The 19,221-nt window shown below is 42.3% G+C and overlaps 1 protein-coding gene across 4 annotated transcripts in view; it reads right to left on the minus strand.

Annotated features, from left to right (window-relative positions):
- PIKFYVE (phosphoinositide kinase, FYVE-type zinc finger containing) overlaps positions 1-19,134 on the minus strand; it is a 62,039-nt gene extending 42,905 nt beyond the window's left edge. For 2 of the 4 annotated variants that reach the window (XM_035331251.1, XM_035331249.1), the window contains exons 1-8: positions 18,979-19,134; positions 17,306-17,487; positions 15,614-15,793; positions 9,582-9,700; positions 6,352-6,523; positions 5,493-5,700; positions 3,077-3,166; positions 988-1,126 (exon numbers count right to left, since the gene is read on the minus strand). In XM_035331251.1, coding sequence (XP_035187142.1) covers positions 988-1,126; positions 3,077-3,166; positions 5,493-5,700; positions 6,352-6,523; positions 9,582-9,700; positions 15,614-15,793; positions 17,306-17,477 — 1,080 coding nt within the window. In that variant the 5' untranslated portion in view covers positions 17,478-17,487; positions 18,979-19,134. Of the gene's footprint in view, positions 1-987; positions 1,127-3,076; positions 3,167-5,492; positions 5,701-6,351; positions 6,524-9,581; positions 9,701-10,519; positions 10,666-15,613; positions 15,794-17,305; positions 17,488-18,318; positions 18,342-18,978 lie in introns of those variants that run through there. The other 2 variants (XM_035331250.1, XM_035331252.1) reach the window with 2 other exon arrangements.
- Positions 19,135-19,221: the final 87 nt, after the last annotated feature.

Below are 19,221 nucleotides of genomic sequence, written 5' to 3' on the forward strand. Positions count from 1 at the left end.
GGCAGCGGGGTTGTAAAGACATGCCTTAAAAATGCTTCTGTCTCACATGGTTGTCCCTTTACAGAGCTGTGCAACCCACCAGGAAAAAGTGTTTCAACTTACTTACATGCATTCTGCTGACATCAAATGCCTGTGGCAGGGGGTTGGAACTAAATGATCTTTAAGGTCCCTTCCGACCCAAGCCATTTAATGATTCATTCTGTGAAATACCTGCCAAGTTTACTTCCTGTTGTCATTTAAAATCAGGAAGGTTATCTTGAATTTTTGAGTGTGAAAAAGCACTCCCCTCCCTTTTTCTCCATCTTGTTTTGCCCCATTTGTTGGGAACTTTTCCCCACTGAAAGGGAACACCATTTTCTACTTAACATTGTAAAATAACTGCCATCTACAATGCTCCCATCAGAGGGGAGGAGATAATAAATTACTTAGAACACTTTGTTACACATTGATTTTTCTTTGAACTAGTATGTTACGACAACCTTCTAAAAAACATTTACATTCATTCATTCTGCAAACAAGGGGAGGGGCCAAGTTATGTTTTGGTCCAATAAGCTTCAACAGCTTTAAATCGTTCATTAGGGTGTACGATTCTGAAACAACCATTTAAAATTCCCCTTTATGTAGGCTACGAAGGCAAAAATATGAACGTGGAGATATACAGAATCAGATCACTTGGTTTCAACTACAATTGTGGCAAGCTGAATCCACAGAGAGCTATGGTGCACCAACTCCACACTAACACACTTCCCAAGACAAACTCTACATATCTTTATGCAAACACCACATAAACCTGATTTGCTTCAGGAAGACAGAAAAGCCCAAAGCAGTATCAATATTCTCCATCCCTGCACCACCTGGAGGAGAGGTCCAGGTAACAATACTCAGAAAAGGCTCTTTAAAGGCAGCAAGATTCTCCCACTGCATGATACAAGGAAGCCAAATGCTATTGCCTTCACAGAGCAAGACAAACGGAAGCATGAAGAGTACCAGAAGGATTTTACGCTCATCCTCGCTGGTCTCTGCCTTCATATGCGTGCGACTGGCTTGGGGGCTGACAGACGTCTCGTAGGTAGGTACCATCGGTGAACCCGACCGATCCAGTGACAAGTTAGTGATGCTGGCTGACCTGGAGTACAAGGGAGAAGGATTGAAGTGTGAGTGTTCGTTGTGAGTTGCTTCATGGGAACAGGCAGTGATCTTACAGCATGCTCAGAAGGACCTTAACTCCTTGACACTGTTCTCCCTCCTCAGTACAGATTGCTTCAAGCTCCCCTTTTACCTCCCAGTCAAAAGAGAAGAACAAATCCCTAGGAAGCAAGTGTATATTGCTCTGAAACATCCAAGTTAAATGAAAACTCTTGTAAAGCACTTTGCAGAATACAGATAAAGCTAAGTTTATGCACAGCAATTCATACATGCCTGCATTTGAATAGAGTGGGAAAGGAATTGGGTGCTGGATAATCAGAAGGTCCAGCTGTTTGGAGGCAAGGCAGATGCCAGAAAGGGCAGCCAACATAAGGATCCATGTCACAAGGCACAGAGATTCTCCCTACCCTTGAATCATTCAAAATTCTTTCTCCTCACATCTCTGAAATACGTGACTGACAGTTTGCAGTGGTCAGAAATTCCTTAGACTGTTTGCTGGACCTGGAGCCCTGTCCAGCTGGCAATTTTCCTTGTACTGTGATACAGAGCATTCACCTGATCTCAAGCCCAACTGTTAGGAAATCTGGGCTATGCACTCCAGTGCAAACATACCATTTTGCAATAATCATTGCAAAGCTACAAATGCACATACAAACTCCAAGTAACCTCTTCTCCAATATCCCATGGCTAGATTAAGCTTCTGAATAACAAGAGTGCAAGTTCTTATCACACAGCAGCTGCAAAACATGCAGCATAAGCTAGTAATGCTAACAGTGCTATAAGGAATGCACATGGAGAACATTTCTGCATACAGCAACAGGGAAGATCAAAATTTCAATGCTGAACTGACCCAAGAGGCTTGCAGCAGTCTCAGTGGTGAGAACTGTTGCCAGCCCATAGTCTTTGGAATGAAACTCAGCCAATTAGCAAGCTCTGCTTAACAAATACTCTGACTGTTTCCAAGAATTCTCAATGGATAATATGGCCAAGCCCAAGCGTGAAATACAAAAGCTGAATTAGGGTGGCATTGCTATGGCAAGGTAGTATGCACTGAAAGTACAATAGTACAAAACAGCTACTTTTTCCTCATCTTTTTTTTTTTTTTTTTTGAGCAGGAATACTAGGCTGATAAAGAGTTTTACTTGGTTCCTTTTTATGCAGAATCAAAAGGAAACTATGTTGGCATTACACATCCTTATTACACACTTAGGGGTAATAAGCAAAATTTTTCTGTCCTAGGCATTCAAGTCAGGCTAAAACTCTGCCTGTCTTCTACCATTCAGATGTTCCAAAGTTGAACAGAATTAGAACTGATAAATCAGTCTGGCAGAGTAATGCAGCTGAACAGAAAGTCTTCTTATGTGGAACATGAGACTGACATTAAAGCCCCTCATTAAGTATTCCTCCCACTTATTTCACAAGAACTACTTTAACTGTGTCACCTATCTGTAAGCGGCAGGGATTTTTAATTTACATAAAAGGACATTAAGCAAAGGCTAAAATAATCACACTTCATTTCATATCTGTGTGCTTATCAACAATTATATCCAGGACTCCCAAGGCTCAAATGTCTTCAATGGATATTATATACTACCGCGAGATCATGAATAGGCATAGAGATAAATGTTAATTTGAACAGTAGTTTGGGCCTGCCAGGGCCAGCTTAGAATCGTCCTATTACGGTAGCATGTAGGAATACACGTGCTTTTAAACTAGACAATGCCAGTTCACACAGGAAGCAGTAGAGCACCCTCAAGGTCTCATGTACATAAGTGGTCTTTCCTTACCATTACATACGAATTCAGGGAGTCACATTTTAGACATGAAACAGCATGCTCAGTAAAAACAAGACCCAAAATACAGGCTTTACAGTGAAGAGTGTGCTAGGACTGCATCCAGAAAATGAAATACACATATATGATTAGTATACCTATTTCTAGCTGGAGACTTCCCTGCATCCTCCTGAACAGACCCAAGGCGTGCAGACAATGTGGTAGTTGAAGAGTCTGGGTGAATCAAACTATAAGGAAAAAAAAAAAAAAAAAAGTATGTTACAGAAGTTTGAAAGATTTGTCACATGCAGCAGTATCAGAACAGCTGGAATTAAAATACAGTTCTTTATAATGCTTCCTCATATTCACATCCATTATAGCTAAATCAATGAGATAAGAAGGAATTCTTTCCCTGTATGTTGGCCAATGAAATCAGGGGGACGGCGTTTAAGTCTCCTTTCTGACTCAAGTCCTGAACTCTTCAATCCTCTTATATTAACCTGTTTTTCTGCACTCTTCCCTTATATCCATTTCTTACAGTTTCCCCCTTTTATTACATGCTACCGTTCTGTGCTTTGGAGGTAGAGGCATTGCCTCCATCTCCAACACCTCATCTTTGCAATACAAGCAATGCTATCTGTAGCTATTGCTAAACAGCTTTTATTAAGATACAGAAAAGCTTCTGTAATTGTTTAACCTTATCCTTATCACCTTTGCCCTCTTCCTTCCACCCCAGAAAGGAGGAGATCAGATGTACAGAGACCTACAACATAAATTCCCACTGGTAAAACTACGAGATACAAGTCACCACACTCCCGATGATAACAGCTGTTCAAAGATTAGAGCAGCATCACACAAGTAAACACAGCAGCACTCTCCAGACAAGTACACACAGCAGCACTCTCCTAAATGCCTTTCTCACTGTTTTGCATCACAGAATGGGAGTAGAGGCAAAAGCCTCATCTTATATACATACATTTTGGGAAGAGACTTAACCTCCAAGTTTTCTTTTGAAGCAAACTACTTCACATAAAGAAACCACATGTAGGAAGGTTTGCTTTCATAGAGCACCAAGTTCACACTTTCTACTGTGCTGCAGTTTAAGTTTGATATCCTGAGTTTAAACCTCTGAAGATCAATGAGGAATTTACCAAATGCAGCATTAAAAAAGCACAGCAGCCCATTGTGAAGTTTTTCATGTTAACAGCAACAAGCATTGAAGAAATGATCAATCCCCCTTAAGCAATAATAAACTACCTAATCTCAGTCTTTGTCCCTCTCACAGACAAAAACAGCTCATGTTTAGTCAGGGTCTCCCAGCAAGACTAAGCATTCTAAAAGAGCAACAGTTATCAGCCTTTCAAGAACAGGCACTATTTCCCTCCAGTGTTATAAACTGCCCATAATAAAGATAAATGCTTTCTGTACATGCCCATGACTAGAACCTGTTGTATTGACATAACACAGATACAAATCAACAGCTCAGAAGACAGAAGTAATGATACCTCCTATTACTCTGTACCTGAAATAGCATTCAGAACACACACAATATTCCCCAGTTCAAAATGCGGTAGTATTTATCCCAAGCACTTCAACATACTGCTTTGGATGACTACGACATTGAACTAAAGGTACTTTCGTTTATTTAGGCCTTATGCTGATTATTTCATTTCTTCCATATAGGAGCACCATACTCTGAAGAGCAATATGCAAAGCAGGAGTCAGCGCATTTTCTGAAGATGGTGTCTGCTGAGATTTTTCCTTTCATACTATCAGAACCCCTAGAAGAGCTCTCCTGAAAGAAGCACGTATCACTAATATTTCAGCCCCTTAGTCCAGAGCCCTCGGAAAGGCTCTGATTCAAAGCTTCTTCAGTAGTTTCACACTTGACTGTTCTTCTGTTTTTAGGGAAATGAGCACAAACACCATATTTGATTATTTCTTCCTCCCCCACATATTAAAAGAACATTGTACTTCTACTTGAGCGGTATGCAAGTTAGTTCCTGAGGACCTTGACTTTATTTACTCATCTTCCAAAAATAAAAACTCCCTAATTCAAGAGGGATAGAAAGAAACATATTTTGAAAGGAGATCAGAGAACCCTTATAGCTGTCCCGTCAGCTGACACAGATGGCGACTGCCACCATTTCTCTTATTTACACAGGGAGCATCTCTTACATTCTCTTGCCCAATCACAAACCTGACAAGTAACTTATCAGTGTTACACTGACTTCTCTCAATACAGTGGTGGTTAGAAGCGATTAAAAAAAAAAAAAAAAAAAAACACACCCATACACCAATACTGAAGCTAGAAGCCTCTGCTCTATCACTGGTATAGAACCGATGCTTCAAGTAAGTTAAATGAAAAACTGAAAATAATTTAAAACTCCACTCAAAAAGTTTCCACATTTCAACTTGATGAGAATATTAAAAGCAATCACAAGACTAGAATCTTTTTACAAGACAAATGCTTCTAAGTTTATCAAATATAAACCACCAGCTTTTGTCTCAGCAGGTGACAGCCTGAAAATACAGTTAAGATTCTAGAGCTTAGCATGACGCCATTCACCCTACCTTTGCCAGGTTAGATCCTCCTCCAGAAAGATGTTGCGACTAGCTTTACGGCTCCCAACTGGTGTACGAGGCTCACCAGGATCCAGCACTGACACAGAACACGCAGAATCTGACAGAGCATTTAAGTCTTCTCCAATGGAGTTGCTATCTGTGGAGTGTGCATAGCTTAAGGCTATTTTGCGGCAGTAAGTACAGGCTCGGAGATCCCCTATGAAAAGAGGAACCAGACAGTATAAGTGAACAGGAACAAGGAGTACTCTGTTCCTACAGGATCAGAGGTGTGCAGTGGTGGGGAAAAAAAATGATTTCCTGCTTCAAAACCTCTTTGCATATTTAAGTCCAGTTCTCATATTCCCTTAAAGAGCAAAACCCCAGATAATTATACATTAAGGGTCTTTCTCCAAGTCAAATGATGGATAACACATGATACAACAGCCGGTCAGATATGACATACCAGCCAGTGTCTGGAGGAAGGAAGTTCAGGAGATGTCTCCCATTTAGTATTGGAAAGTTTCTCTCACCCTCATCTAGGCCACACGACCCATTATGTTTTAAAAGTACTATTATTAAGCATAGCTTTTACTTGGGCACACTTTTTGCAGCAAACATCCTTGTTACACAGTGACCTTATCTGTTTTGTCATCGTGAACAGTGTTGATACAAGCAAACAGACATGGCACAACCCATCAATGCACATGGACAAAACTGTAGAATTAGGTCCTGTCATTCCTTATGCTTATTTCTAAGACTGCTAGAGACCCGTACAGCATCTCTAGCAGATGTTAGAACATAAAATGCAGTAGTCCAAACAGAGTTTAGCACATAGACAATGTTCTGCTTCTTAGAGAATAAACCCTACCTGTGTAGCCCATGAATTTTCCAGGGATTTCTTGATTGCAGCATCGACTACAGAAGATCTGTCCGCAAAGTCGACAGTGGTGCCTCCGCCGGAAGGTGGTGAATTTCTCACTGCAGTCATAGCATTCTTTGCACTGGCTGTCAGGCATCCAATACTGCTTCAAGTCACTGTCCTACAAGGGAAGGCAGAAGAGAAAATTCATCTGTGAATTAAAAAAGCATGTTTAAGTTGATGATTGCTTTGTAGACTGTGCACATGAAATGAAAATATCACGTATTCATGTCCATTTGTACATACGCACACTCTCGGTTATAAACACATACATGCACAGAAAAAATTCTTCACGGGGTTTTTTAAGAAGCCAGAAAGCTACGGCAGTTCTTAGCTGTGAGACTAATAAGTCTAATAAGCCTTTGCTTTCTTGAGAGGCAAATCAGGAGAGGAAAAGCGAAACAAGCAAGCAAAAAAATATCAAGAACTGTAGATAAAGGTCAGGAAGCATCAAACATATGAAGTATTAATCGTTCTTCTTTCACATTTGCCCCTGGCACAACAGGCCCTCAACCAGCACAGTTCAAAATCAGATGAAGTTCAGTTTTCCAGGGGTAAATTAAGCTATCAGGAATTTTCAATGCAAAGGTAATTCCAATAGCTAAAACTAGGATGTACTTTGAAACAACTATGGACAAATGTAAAAAAGTTTTATTACATGGTCAAACTCTTCAGAACAGTAAACAGTTGTAAAACCTTTGTCCCAGACTGGTATAGGTTCAAAACTCCAGGTTAACTGTTACGTGAAGACACCTGTAGCATACACACTGAGCAGTTAACATCAAATACTGGTTCTACAGCATTGCTGCAGCCACAGGAAGTTTTGTCTCATTTTTAAGGCTTGAAAATAAAGAGGCGAAACTTCTATTTGCTACTGTAGCTATAAAAAAAGAACAGGACAAATCTCTCAGTTAAAATTCTGAGCACAGCAGATACAATCACCATGGATGGAGGCAAGTGCTAACGGTCACATGACGGCTCTGACTGTGAATCGTTCTTTGCTAGAGTTCAGTTCTGGTAATTAGCCTTTTCAGAGGAACTGAATGCATGTGATTTTTCTTAGGAAGAGAAAACACTGCATGAATCTTCTCAAAACAAACCAAGAGTAAGCACAGAAAAGAAAGCTTATCTGTACTTCAATTTTCACATAAGGGAAAAAAGGTATTCCCTGAACTGGGGTTTATTTCTGGGTGTTCACGAAGTGAGGTTTGACATGACCTCACAATTTGTCTAGCAGCTAAAGCACCTGTGATTAACACAACAACACTTTCTTGCTGTTCATTCAAGACAACTCACACAGAAAGAGTCCAAAACTGTTCAAGAAAGTCTAGAAACCTTTAACATTAATATTAAACTTAAATAAGGAAAAGATGCAAAGAAAAGCTTTGACAAGGAACTGATGCAAGCCTGGTGGGGATCCCTCTGCAGCATAAGCCAAGTCTCTGTTTCTGCCTCATGGACAGAGTGGCTATTCCAAGCAGCAGCGCATAGCTTCTGGAGCCTCTGCCCACCATCCCTCCCACGCTGACTCTGCCACACTTGCGCCTGGCTGGGTGTTTAGAAACTCAGCCTTTGCTAGTTTCTCCATATTCAGAGAGAAGTAAGGAGGCAGGAAACTAGAGACACCTTCCAGCTCTCTGCTTCACTCAAGCTGGAACCAACACTCATGACAACAGCAGCCTTCAAGGAAGGATTAGGAAAGGAGATCTGGCCCCTGTTCTCAGTGAAGGTTGCTCTGAACAGCACCTTTAAGGATCTGACACATGCTTTCTACAATAGTAAAGTGGTCTCCTGTAGAACTAAACCAACTCCACAGTAAGAGAAACTGTTGCCTGAAGTGACTCAAGCAAGACGTGGCTGCAGGCAGAGGCAGCGAGGCTTTTTTGTACAGATGTCAGCATGCTGACAGACCGCTTCCACAGACAGATCTAAACTTATTCATTTACTGCTGCATCTTGCCTGTTTGAGCACACACTTCTCCAATAGCTTTAAAGATATCTGAATCTCCAAGGCCTTCAGAAGCTGACACAAGTTGCAAAATTAGTAGGGGCCACACTCACCGTACTACTCACTGCAATGAAAGGCTTGAGTTTTGCCCTCAAAAATATTACTCTGACAAAACAAAGTTATCTTTACAAGCAGAATGGGACTGAAAGTTAAGTGAGTTTACTCAAAGTCTACCTGTAGAAGATATCAAGCCAAAAGCCTTTTTCCAGTTTAAATAATTTGATTGAATGTACTTTCATAGAATCATAGAATGGCTTGGGTTGGAAGGGACCTTAAAAGCTAGTTCCAAAACCCCCTACCATGGGCAGGGATGCCACCCACTAGACCATTTTGCCCAGGGCCCCATCCAACCTGGCCTTCTGGGGATGTGGCATCCACAGCTTCCCTGGACAACCTGTTCCAGTGTCTCACCATCCTCTGAGTAAAGAATTTCTTCCTAACATCTAATCTAAATCTCTTCTCTTTCAGTTTAAAACCATTGTCCCTTGCCCTGTTCATTATCTGCCCAAGCAAAAAGTTGTTCTCCATCTTTTTTTTTTTTTATAAGCCCCCTTTACTTTTGCTTCCTCACATTTGTTCCCAGACACAGCTATTTATATCATGACTTATAAATAGTTGTGGCTTCTTTTCTTAACTAGGTCCTCCTTTTAAAGGCATCACCCAAAAGAGGAGAGGGAGGCAAAAGCAGCAAGTCAGTAGCGACCACCAGACCCTGAGCCATTTGAATCAAATTGGTTAATAGGACAAGATTTTCAAGCAAATATTGCTGAACATCTATTACCACAGTAAGTAGATTTAATTCACTCCCAGAATTCTCATTACTACTTGTGACTGTCAATGTTCCCCCCATTTCTTTCCTTCAAGAAAACAGTCAGGAAATACAAGACAAGGTAATACAGAAATGGGAAGGAATGTAAAATAAGAACATCTGGTCCAGGTTCAAAAAAACTGAACAACTGGCAGATTTCTGATTCTGACATGTCAGAAGTCAGCATCAACTTAATTTTGTTTCCCCTGGGCTCACACAGTGAGTTTTGAATTTATTCACTCATTCTTTATACATTAAAAAAAAAAAAATCTGTGTGATGTATCCAAAAACAAAGCTCAAGGAAGCCCAGTAAACAGTTCAGTTTCTAGATACCTCAGCCTACAAACCCTCCTAAAAGAAGTACCTGGCTCTTCCCCTCCATGATTTCTTTGAGCCGCTTTAAGACAGTGCTGAGGCTTCTTAACTGAACTGCTGTTCGGGGATCATGACTTCCAAGAGGTGGTTCCACTTTCCTTCGATTGTCTGGAAAGGAAGGGAGAATAATAATACTTCTTCCATGACATATCCATATTTACATAACAATACAAAAGCACATTAGAGAGAAAAATGTTTGTATATATATATATATATATATATATGCACATTACAAAGTTACGGTGTGTATTATTATTTCTTGCCCTACATTCCTCTTCCCCAAAAGGAGCTTCTAATGCCAGATAGCTTACTTAGAGAATAGGATTTTAAATGTCAAAGTGTTTACAAGAAGTGATTTAAATTCTGAGAATAAAAACCTCTTTTAAAGAAGAAAAGTGAGATTCAGCCTACTATAGGAATCTTGTAATCATTTAGAAAGCACTGAAGGCATTTTAAAATGCCTTCTAGGATATTAATACTCAAAAAAATAACTGTAATAATTTCTACATTCATTCTAGGACTGATATAAGTCAATGCCTTAACCTGAACATACTTATACGTGACTACAGCACGTCTAAGGACTCCATACTCAGTTTCTATTACAAAACAGTAACTCAGAATAAAATTTATCCAGAAGTTTAGGCACTTTTTTTTGAAAAAGTTTTTTTAAAAAAAGTTGAGTTGTTGAGAATTTATACAGGTATTCTTGTTTAACTATACCAAAGAGAATATTGAATAAGAAGGTAACAGATAATTTCTTTCCAACAAAATTCTTGATCGTAACTAGTACAGCAATGATTCAAAGCAAAAATGGTCCTTCTCTCTGGAAGGATCTGCAGACAGTGCTGTATTTACCTTAAAATTTAAACATTTTCAGAGTCACTTCTCTATATCAACAACTTCTCTGAACAGTTTAAACTTTCTTACCAGCTTCGCTGCTCTCCATCTGACTAGCATTTCATTTTGATTTCCCGAGTCCAGGAAGAACAGACATGGCGGCTTTTTGTTTACTGCTTCAGAGACCACTGATGTCAGCGAGAACGCTGGCAGCAGCGCTAGCAGAAGGGTGTTAACTGTTGCAGTGCAGAAAGAAGCAGGCTGTGCCTCTGTGGGCAGATCAAAACCCTTAGAGTAATGTGATTAAAACTGTGGGACTCCGTGCCTCCTTTTCAGGTTCTTAGTAGGTATTTTTAGTTAATCAACCCACACGTGCACATAGTGACTTCTGTGCAACACAGAATAGCACAGAGATACCCTATGCTTAAATCCAGTTTTGTGGCTAGCCACTTGGGATTTATTGAAAAAAAAAGTTAAATATGCTTTCTGACAGAACCAAGTTGAATATTTTAGGGTGATTACAGTGACTTTAATATTTCAAGTAAACATTAATAATACCATAGAAATCTTTGGCTCCTCCTTACTTCTATCAAAAGGTCTATGCTGCATTTACTTCCTGGACCTTCCTGCTGTAACTTTTCAAGAGTATCTTCTTTCCAGGAATGTTGCTCCCAATTCAGGAAATCATTGCCAGGAAATTATAGGAGTAAGCTACAGTCCTGCAGTACAGGACACACACTGTCTAAAACACCATTCTTATAAAAGGATTCACCTCTGTCAGGCTTAGGTTAACTCTTGCTCCTGATTCAAACTCCATTACTGTAAGCACCACAGTCACTTTTCTTAGTTAATGCATACATGCTTTACCGTTACAGTACTGAAAACATAAACATCTGTATTTGCTTATTTCTTCATTAAATCTGCAAAAATCACCTTCACTTTCACAAACATCAAAGTCTTTCCAGGACAACCAGCTTACGCAGCAATGATGTTTTCTATCCATTTCTTTCTCATCTGTACATTTACTAAACACAACCTCTATATATGAAAGGAACCACACTTATATTTCCAATTTGGCTTATTTCTAAGCTATTTGTCCTCCATAAGCAAAAAATTAACTCCTAGAGATCCAAAAAAACATTCACACATTTCAACAGTAAGCCTCATCCTTCCTATACGTATTCAAAGCAGCTGATCTTTGGGAAAACCAAAAAACATACCCTCTGAAACACTACATGTTTGTCTCCTCATCTGAACTGTGATCAGTTCTGGGAACCTGGAATACCATCCCAGCTATTCATTTTAAGGTGAATGACAAGTTAAAAATACTACAATAACTCCTTTGTTGCAACCTGACTGGTAATTTCAGTTTACAGGAAGCTGACCATACGCTACCTGCAGATGTAGAACAGACAGCTTCACACAGTTTCAACACTAAACAATCAACCCTGCCAGGGATGCCACAGTTTTGCTAGTACAACCCAAACTGCTTTCTAGTTATCCATTGCCAAAGTACATAATTGTACATTCAACTGCACTCTGACAACTCAAACATTGTACGTCAATGACTCGAGGAAGATGTGAAATACCTCATTTCCCAAGGCCTTTTCCAACGGAAAAGACGCTGTAGTCACGTCCTTTATGCTTCCCAATAGCCACCTCAAGCTTTCCTCAGGTCTTTTCCCCACCTCATGTGTTCACTGCCCTTTCCTTACTCCTGGTAAGCACCTTTCCCATTCCCTGTTATTGCCAGTCTGCTACAATCTCATAGCACCAACAGCATTATCCTGCAAGACAGGGGGACAAGCTAGAATTGCTTTTACTAACAATTCCCCCATCTCCAGTAAGTCACCATTTCTAGTTTTCCTTCAAATGGAAGCTGTGACATCATCTCAGTACCAGACTATCTTGGTTCAATCCAGCACTTTGAAAGCACTCAGCTGGCAGCACACAGTGGTGGCACACACGTACACTCCAGTACAGCCAGCTGGGCACGCTGCCTCTGTAGAAGCAGTTCCAGCTCTCCAGCATCCTACTGCTGTAAATAAGGATACACAGATTACCCTAGAGGGAGGCCACAAACCAGTGCAGAGTTTCAGTACTGGTTCTTCTGCCACACATCCAAGAAAACATCTCTGACCTAACCCAATATCCAGCAACTTCTCCTATTTTCGCAAAAGCCACAAAAATGCTATTATAATGTTTTGGTGTAAGCAGTCACAAAGAAGCACACAACTGAAATCCTACATATTTGATGCTAGACACTTTCTTACAAAAACCACCATCCCTTCTTGTTCTACACTTGCAGTTGTCAGAAAGTACAATCCCTGAGGAACAGAAGTATCTGCTGCACAGACAGTGCTGGCTGATGGAGAGACAGGGATAGGGGTCAGCATCTTCAGGAGCAATGGCATTCCGCCTCTGTTTAGAGGCAGCTGCAACCTTGCTCAGTCTTTTTTTTACTCCTTTCAGTTTGCTTAAACTTGGCATGTTATTTAAATTCAAGGAGGCTAGGGAGACCTTTGTGAAGGACTTCAACATTTTCTTGCCTATGCTTGCCCATGTCATTAGGAAAAAGCACCTCTCAGGAGTAATGGCCAGGCCTAGAACACTTCAAGACTGACAGATACGAGGTTGAAAGAAAACTCAGCTAGATCAGACACCTCACTGTCACTGAACTGACTGGGTGAGTCAACCTACACATCTAGGTGTTTGTTTATGTATATCACATCACTTACTTCAATACTTTGATATCTGAGCAAAGAAAAATACCCGTGATAGGAGCTATAAGTATGTTTGTGATTCTTTATTGAGAATAATCTGTAAGATTATTTGTGTAACCCGGCACCAGCTGCAATGGCAGAAGTAAAATTCTCTTCTGTTCCATATTCAGAAATCCTCAACGTTCTGTTTATTCAGCACCTCTTAAGACAAAATAAAGCAGGAAAAATGATTTTCTAAAGCTTGCTTCAACAAAAAGGCTGATTTGGGGAGAGGGAAGATGCAAGGACTTTTCCCTCTTCAGCAAGAAGGACCTGAAAAGCCCCTCTGAAACCTCCCCACCCACCCTGTAGACTTTTACTTGAATTACACAGATCATCTTTGTTAAGAGTAACAAATGAGGACCACAACTACTCTCTCAGTTCCCCCTACCCCTCATAGTAGGTGTGTGGGAGAAGAAAATATGATGGGGGAAAAAAACCCTCATGGACTGAGATAAGGAAAATTTAATTACAGGGAAAACAAAAAAAAAAAAAAAAGAAAAAAAAAAAGGAGAATAAAACACAGGCAAAGGCCACATGGAAGCAAAGAAAGAAAACGATTATTCTCTACTTCCCATCCACAAGCAATGTTCAGCCACATTGTGGGAAGCAGGGCCTCAATACACGCAGTGGTTGTTAGTGAGGACAGATGTTTTCATAACAAGAGCTCATATGCACACACTCGCACCCGTCTCCTTCCCCTTTCCCACCCCTTTCTTATTGCTGAGCATGATACCATGCAGTACGGAATATCCCTTTGGTTAGTTCGGGTCAGCTGCCCTGGCGATGTTCCCTCCCCAGCTCTTGCCCACCCCCAGCCTGCTGGCTCGGGGGGGGGTGGAGGGAGTCTTGGTGCTGTGCCAGCACTGCTCAGCAATAGACAAAACTTTGGTGCAGTATCAAGGCTGTTCTAGCAAGAAGGGCAGAGCACAGCAGTATATGGGCTGCTGTGGGGACAGAAAGTTAACTCCATCCCAGCCAGACCCAGTGCACCAAGGTGAGTAGCACATTTGGGAGAAGGTACTCAACCATGAGTCAGGCCACTCAGCACACAATATCACAGAAATCTCTTCAAAAAGTCAGCAAGTCTTACTTGGTCTAGCTTTACTTCTTGCCAGGCTGATTCACCATCATGTTTTTCTAAGCATACTTTCATCTAAACCCAAGGACAGGCATGGAGGTCTTGAAAAGGAGTTGGAATAATGCAGCAACAATTTTGTTGCAGCACACATTTGACTAAATCTCAGTTCCCTGACTGCCTCCTGCCGATGAATGTCAAACGTGAAGATTATTCCTGCCTTCTATGTACCAAATGACCTACCTTGCCTCAAGGTTTCTAACCGACAATCCAGAGACAATACTTAAGTGATTTACAAGAGGTGACTAAGAATGAAGTAAGGTAAATTGGAAATCAGTCAAGAGCACACAGCCATACTTGTGGTGCTTGAGAAAAAGCTTAAGAAAGGAAAAAAAAAAAAAAAAAGCACCAAACAAGCCAACTTATTTGGTTTGCTGTGACAGGTACAACTGAATAGCACAAACAGCACTGAAGGGGAAAGAGGAAGATGATAAACATATCTGATGAGACAGAATGCAAATAACTCAAAAAGATGAAAACGCAAGTTGTCTACACTAGACATGGTTACCAGGACTAGACGCTTTTCTGAAAAACCCACACAAATTAACAATATTTAATATCAGATTTGTTTGCATTGGGTACCATCATCCTGGAAATACTGTCTGGCACAAGATCTTTACCCAGCTTAGCAGTTTGCTCAAGAGTACCTTAAACTGCTAACAACGAGCAAGCAGATCTCAACAGGAATCCCTGCAATCTACTAACAAGCTCTTCTAGCCTTTCATAAAGCCATTACACAGGTGCACTTCTGAGATCACATTTGATTCCCATTCCATCTACAAGAAATACAGTACAGCATGTGGTAATAGTCCCCAGGTTATAAATAAAAAGATTCAGACAAGTACCTATTCAATTCCCCTCATAACAGCTAAAAGAAAAAAAACTGCACTTAAAGCTTCCTTGAAGACGCCAACATCAACTCCATTCAGTGTGAGCTCTGAAGTTGTAGTTTGCTTGTAGCTGTTAAGAAACTGAAGTCTCTCAAGACAGCGCAGATTTTCACAATCAAGTTTCAAGTGGCTTTAAGATGTTGGACATGTTTTGGCAGCCTCTTTTGTTCCAGTGTTTTGCAATTGAAACAGCAGAGCCACCAACAACAAACGTCTTGCTGGAACACAGAGAAATGTGGAGGTACTATGCTTCTGAGGTTAAAGTGCAAGCTCACCAACAAGTTCTGCTATCAATCTACATAATTAACCCTTTGTCACCTCCTTTCACCTCACTCCAAAGCATCCCAGACTGGCTGGTACAATATTCCTTTGTAGCATAAAGAGTTGAAATTACCCAGCGTTGCAGAAGATCTTCTTTGCAGCTCACCAGATAGTTGTTTTTTGTAATGAACTGGTGACCTCAGAGACTGAGCCCTGGTGGGATGCTGAGGACTGGACCAGCCACCACTCAGTGCCTGTGGATCAGCCTGTGCTGCCTCTGCTCTCTCTGCTGAGGATGAAAGCCTGCCATCATCTGGAGGTGACAAAAAGAACAAGAAATCAACGGTTCATATATGACAGAAAAAAATAGTATCACATGCAAAACCCTCATGAACAGCTCATATGAATCGTTATTATACATAACAAAGGACATGAATTTTGAGTCTGAAAAGTGACATAAAAATGTGGAAATAGGCCAGTATGTAGAACTTGTCTGTCAAGGCTCAAGCTATTGCAGAAATATCCCTAATGTGAAAAGTGATTAAAAAACTAGCAAACGTGAATTATTCTTGATATATAGAACAGTTACCTCTTATTATCAGCTTCTGCCCTGAGAGGAGATTTTCAGTTATGTTAGAAGCTAGTACTGTGGTCACATTACAGTTACTGCAGCCTTTAATAAACCACCCTTCTCCGTCAGAGGATCAAGTATGGACAGGTTCTCATTGATTCCAGCAACATGCCCATTTTGTGTGCTGTTTCAAAGCTGTTTTTCCACACTTTCAAAACAATACTTTGCTGACTCCAGCTACATTTACCAGAGACAAGCAAGTGAAGCCAATACTGACCAAGTTCATGTTATTTTCAATAAATTAATCAGGACAGGTGACTTTCTACTGTACAAACTAACACCAGTCATAAGAAGTAATTAGTCTTAACAGATCACTTTACTTATAAAAAAAAAAAAAAAAAAAAAGAATCTTGTCCCTTTTTCCCCAGCCCAAGCGTTTCAGAAGTATTCTTGACAGAGCTGGAAAATGAACATATTAAACAAAAGCAGGTGACCAGGCTGCCATCTCCAGCAAAGATATTTGCAGCTTTTGTATGATGCACCATTCATTCACCACCCTATGCAAGACTCTTTTAAGAAGCAAAAAGCAAGAACTCACAGTTCTTTAAGAGCTTGCTAATTGAAAACATTAAGTGTTTCCTGACACATGCAACACAAAGGCAAATATCAAATAGTACTTTTTAAATACAAAAAACTTCCATAACACTATATGGGAATACTTGGGAACACTTAAGCAATGCAAATTAAGAATGGACTTTGTATAAACACGCTGCTTTATTGTAACTCAGATGTCTGCCACCCAAATAAAGGTACAAGACACACAAGAAGGTGAGTAGTGGGGTATGTCTGGAATAAGAACTTGCTTTGAAAGGCCAGGCATGTGTTTTACTCATATAGGCTGACATAGGGTTACTCCCGCTTTTAGCCCTGAAAGTTTCATAAAGACAAGGGACATCCAAACACCGAGATAAGAAGCTATATATATTACTGTCTGCAGACTAGCTTGTCTCCGACCTTCACTGGCAGCCAACAAGTACTAACCACAAGATGCTGGCTGTCTTCTCCCACGGCACAGCTCTACTATGTCACCCAAGAGCAAGATGCAGAAGACTGGCTCACCATCTGATTGGCCAGCAGTCTTACATTATAATCCTACGTTCAGAGGTGATTTTACAAGTTTATGCAGCAGCAGAGGCCATCGATAAAATAGACAGGATGCAAAATCCACATATACACGTTCCCCCAAGCACTTACCCTTGCTGAAGCGGAAGAGATTTACAAAAGAGCTGTAGGCCGATTTAAAGGGAGGCTCATCCTGGTCAGGAGTCAGGGGTTTGAAGTGAGTGAGATGAGATGGACTGCTAGGAGAACGAGGTAGATCACTGGCAGAATCCAGTGTCGGAGACCGTTTGTCATCTGCTGCCATTTCACGTGCCCTGGAAAGAGTTCAACAACACATGCATTATACACAGGGTGGTGAAGCAGAACATTTTCAGTCAGCTGAAGAGGAGGTGTCTCATTAGATGCTGAGGGAGGTGTTCACCCCACCTACCGCAAACATCTGCTATTAGCACAGGTCAAAGGGCCAAAATTAGAAGCCCAAGTCCCCTGTCTGGTCAGTGGCAAGATAGCAGCATCTTCAGAGATAGCAAGAGTCATACCTTCCCACACTCTGTATTATTTAACCTTAATACACACCTGATTTCTTCCACTCCACCTCATAAAGCCCACACGTCTATCCCCACAAGCTAAAGCGCTTGCTTACTACCTTCATCTTTGTTTAAGCAAGACTTGATGAAACATTTGACAGAGCTGGAACACAGGGAGCTGACAGAGCACACAAGTGTCGGCTGACACCCTTTATCCACGCCAAGGATCAAAGCTCTCTAAGTCCGCTTCCTGCTTTGCAGCTTATACACGCTCCTTCATGAGAGAAAGTTTCAAGTTTCCCCTTGAGCATTTTGCTGCCTAGAATGTTTTCTTCCAAGCTCTCAGAACCCACACTAAAAATCTACACAGTCCAGAGGAGATCCAGGTGGCTGCCGGGTGGCAGTGGAACCGCTCCCCAGCTGCTGCAGCTCATGGGGCAGGGCCTGACCACTCCTACCAGGAGCACACAAAGGCACACAGCTGTAAGGCTCTGCAGGACCTGCTTACCGCTCTGTACAGTAAGCACCTCTAGCTCAGTTTCTCCCAGTATTCACAAAATCATAAGAAAAAAAAAATAGACATCACAAACAAAGTTTTAAGAGAAATTTTGGTCGTACTTTATATAAGTTTGTGTTATGATCTGGAAGGCTTCCACATCTTTCTCCCCTACAAGCCATAGTATACTTAACTATTGTGCATTCCTACAAAGCTATTCAAACAACAGACAACTGAACATGCGTGGACACCGGACCTCACAGGAAATGCCTTCAGGTAAATCTGGAATCGTTTCTTCAATGCTTAAGGCAACTGTGCACTTGCTTCCTAAATGCTGGAGGCAGGACAGGCCTACGCTCCCCACACTGCCGCCTGCAAAGCACCCTCACGAGACAAACAGCAGCTTTCCAGGAAGCCAAATTCCCCTCTCCGTGACCGGCTCGGGCCTGGCGGGACGCGACAAGAAGGAAGCCCGGGGACCCGCACGCCCGCGGCCGCCCCGCCGCAGCCCCGAGGAGCACGAGGGCGCAGCCGCTGCTCCTGCGGGGGGCGGCGCACGCCACGCGGGGCCGGGCACGGCTCCCCGGGGGAAAGCGGCCCCGCGGGCCTCGGCAGCGTTTAAAGCCTCCGGGGCCGATCGCCTGCCGCCTGCGGGCCGGGCCGGGCCGTGCCCGGCTGTCCCCCCCGCCCCTAGCAGCCCACCGCCAGCCCTGCGCAATCGCCGCCGATGGCGGCCGAGGCAGCGCCAATCGGCCCCAACCCGCCCGCCTCCGGCCGGGTACCTGCGGGACGGGGCTGCCGAGACCCCCCGGCCGGCCCCGCAGGCAGGGGGCAGCGCTCCGGTACCCCCCGGGCCTCCGTGCCGCCTCCGCTCCCGGCTGCCCGGAGGCTGGGCAGGGCCCGTCCCGGCGGGCAGGGCGCGGTGCGGGCAGGCGCTGCCCGGCAGCGGGGAGCACAGCCCGGGCTAGCGGGGCGGGGGGCGGCCGGTTCCGGGCTCGGGGCCGTGTCCGTGTCCGGCAGCCGCG

The sequence above is a fragment of the Oxyura jamaicensis genome, chromosome 7 (assembly GCF_011077185.1).
Source record: "Oxyura jamaicensis isolate SHBP4307 breed ruddy duck chromosome 7, BPBGC_Ojam_1.0, whole genome shotgun sequence".
NCBI lineage: Eukaryota > Metazoa > Chordata > Aves > Anseriformes > Anatidae > Oxyura > Oxyura jamaicensis.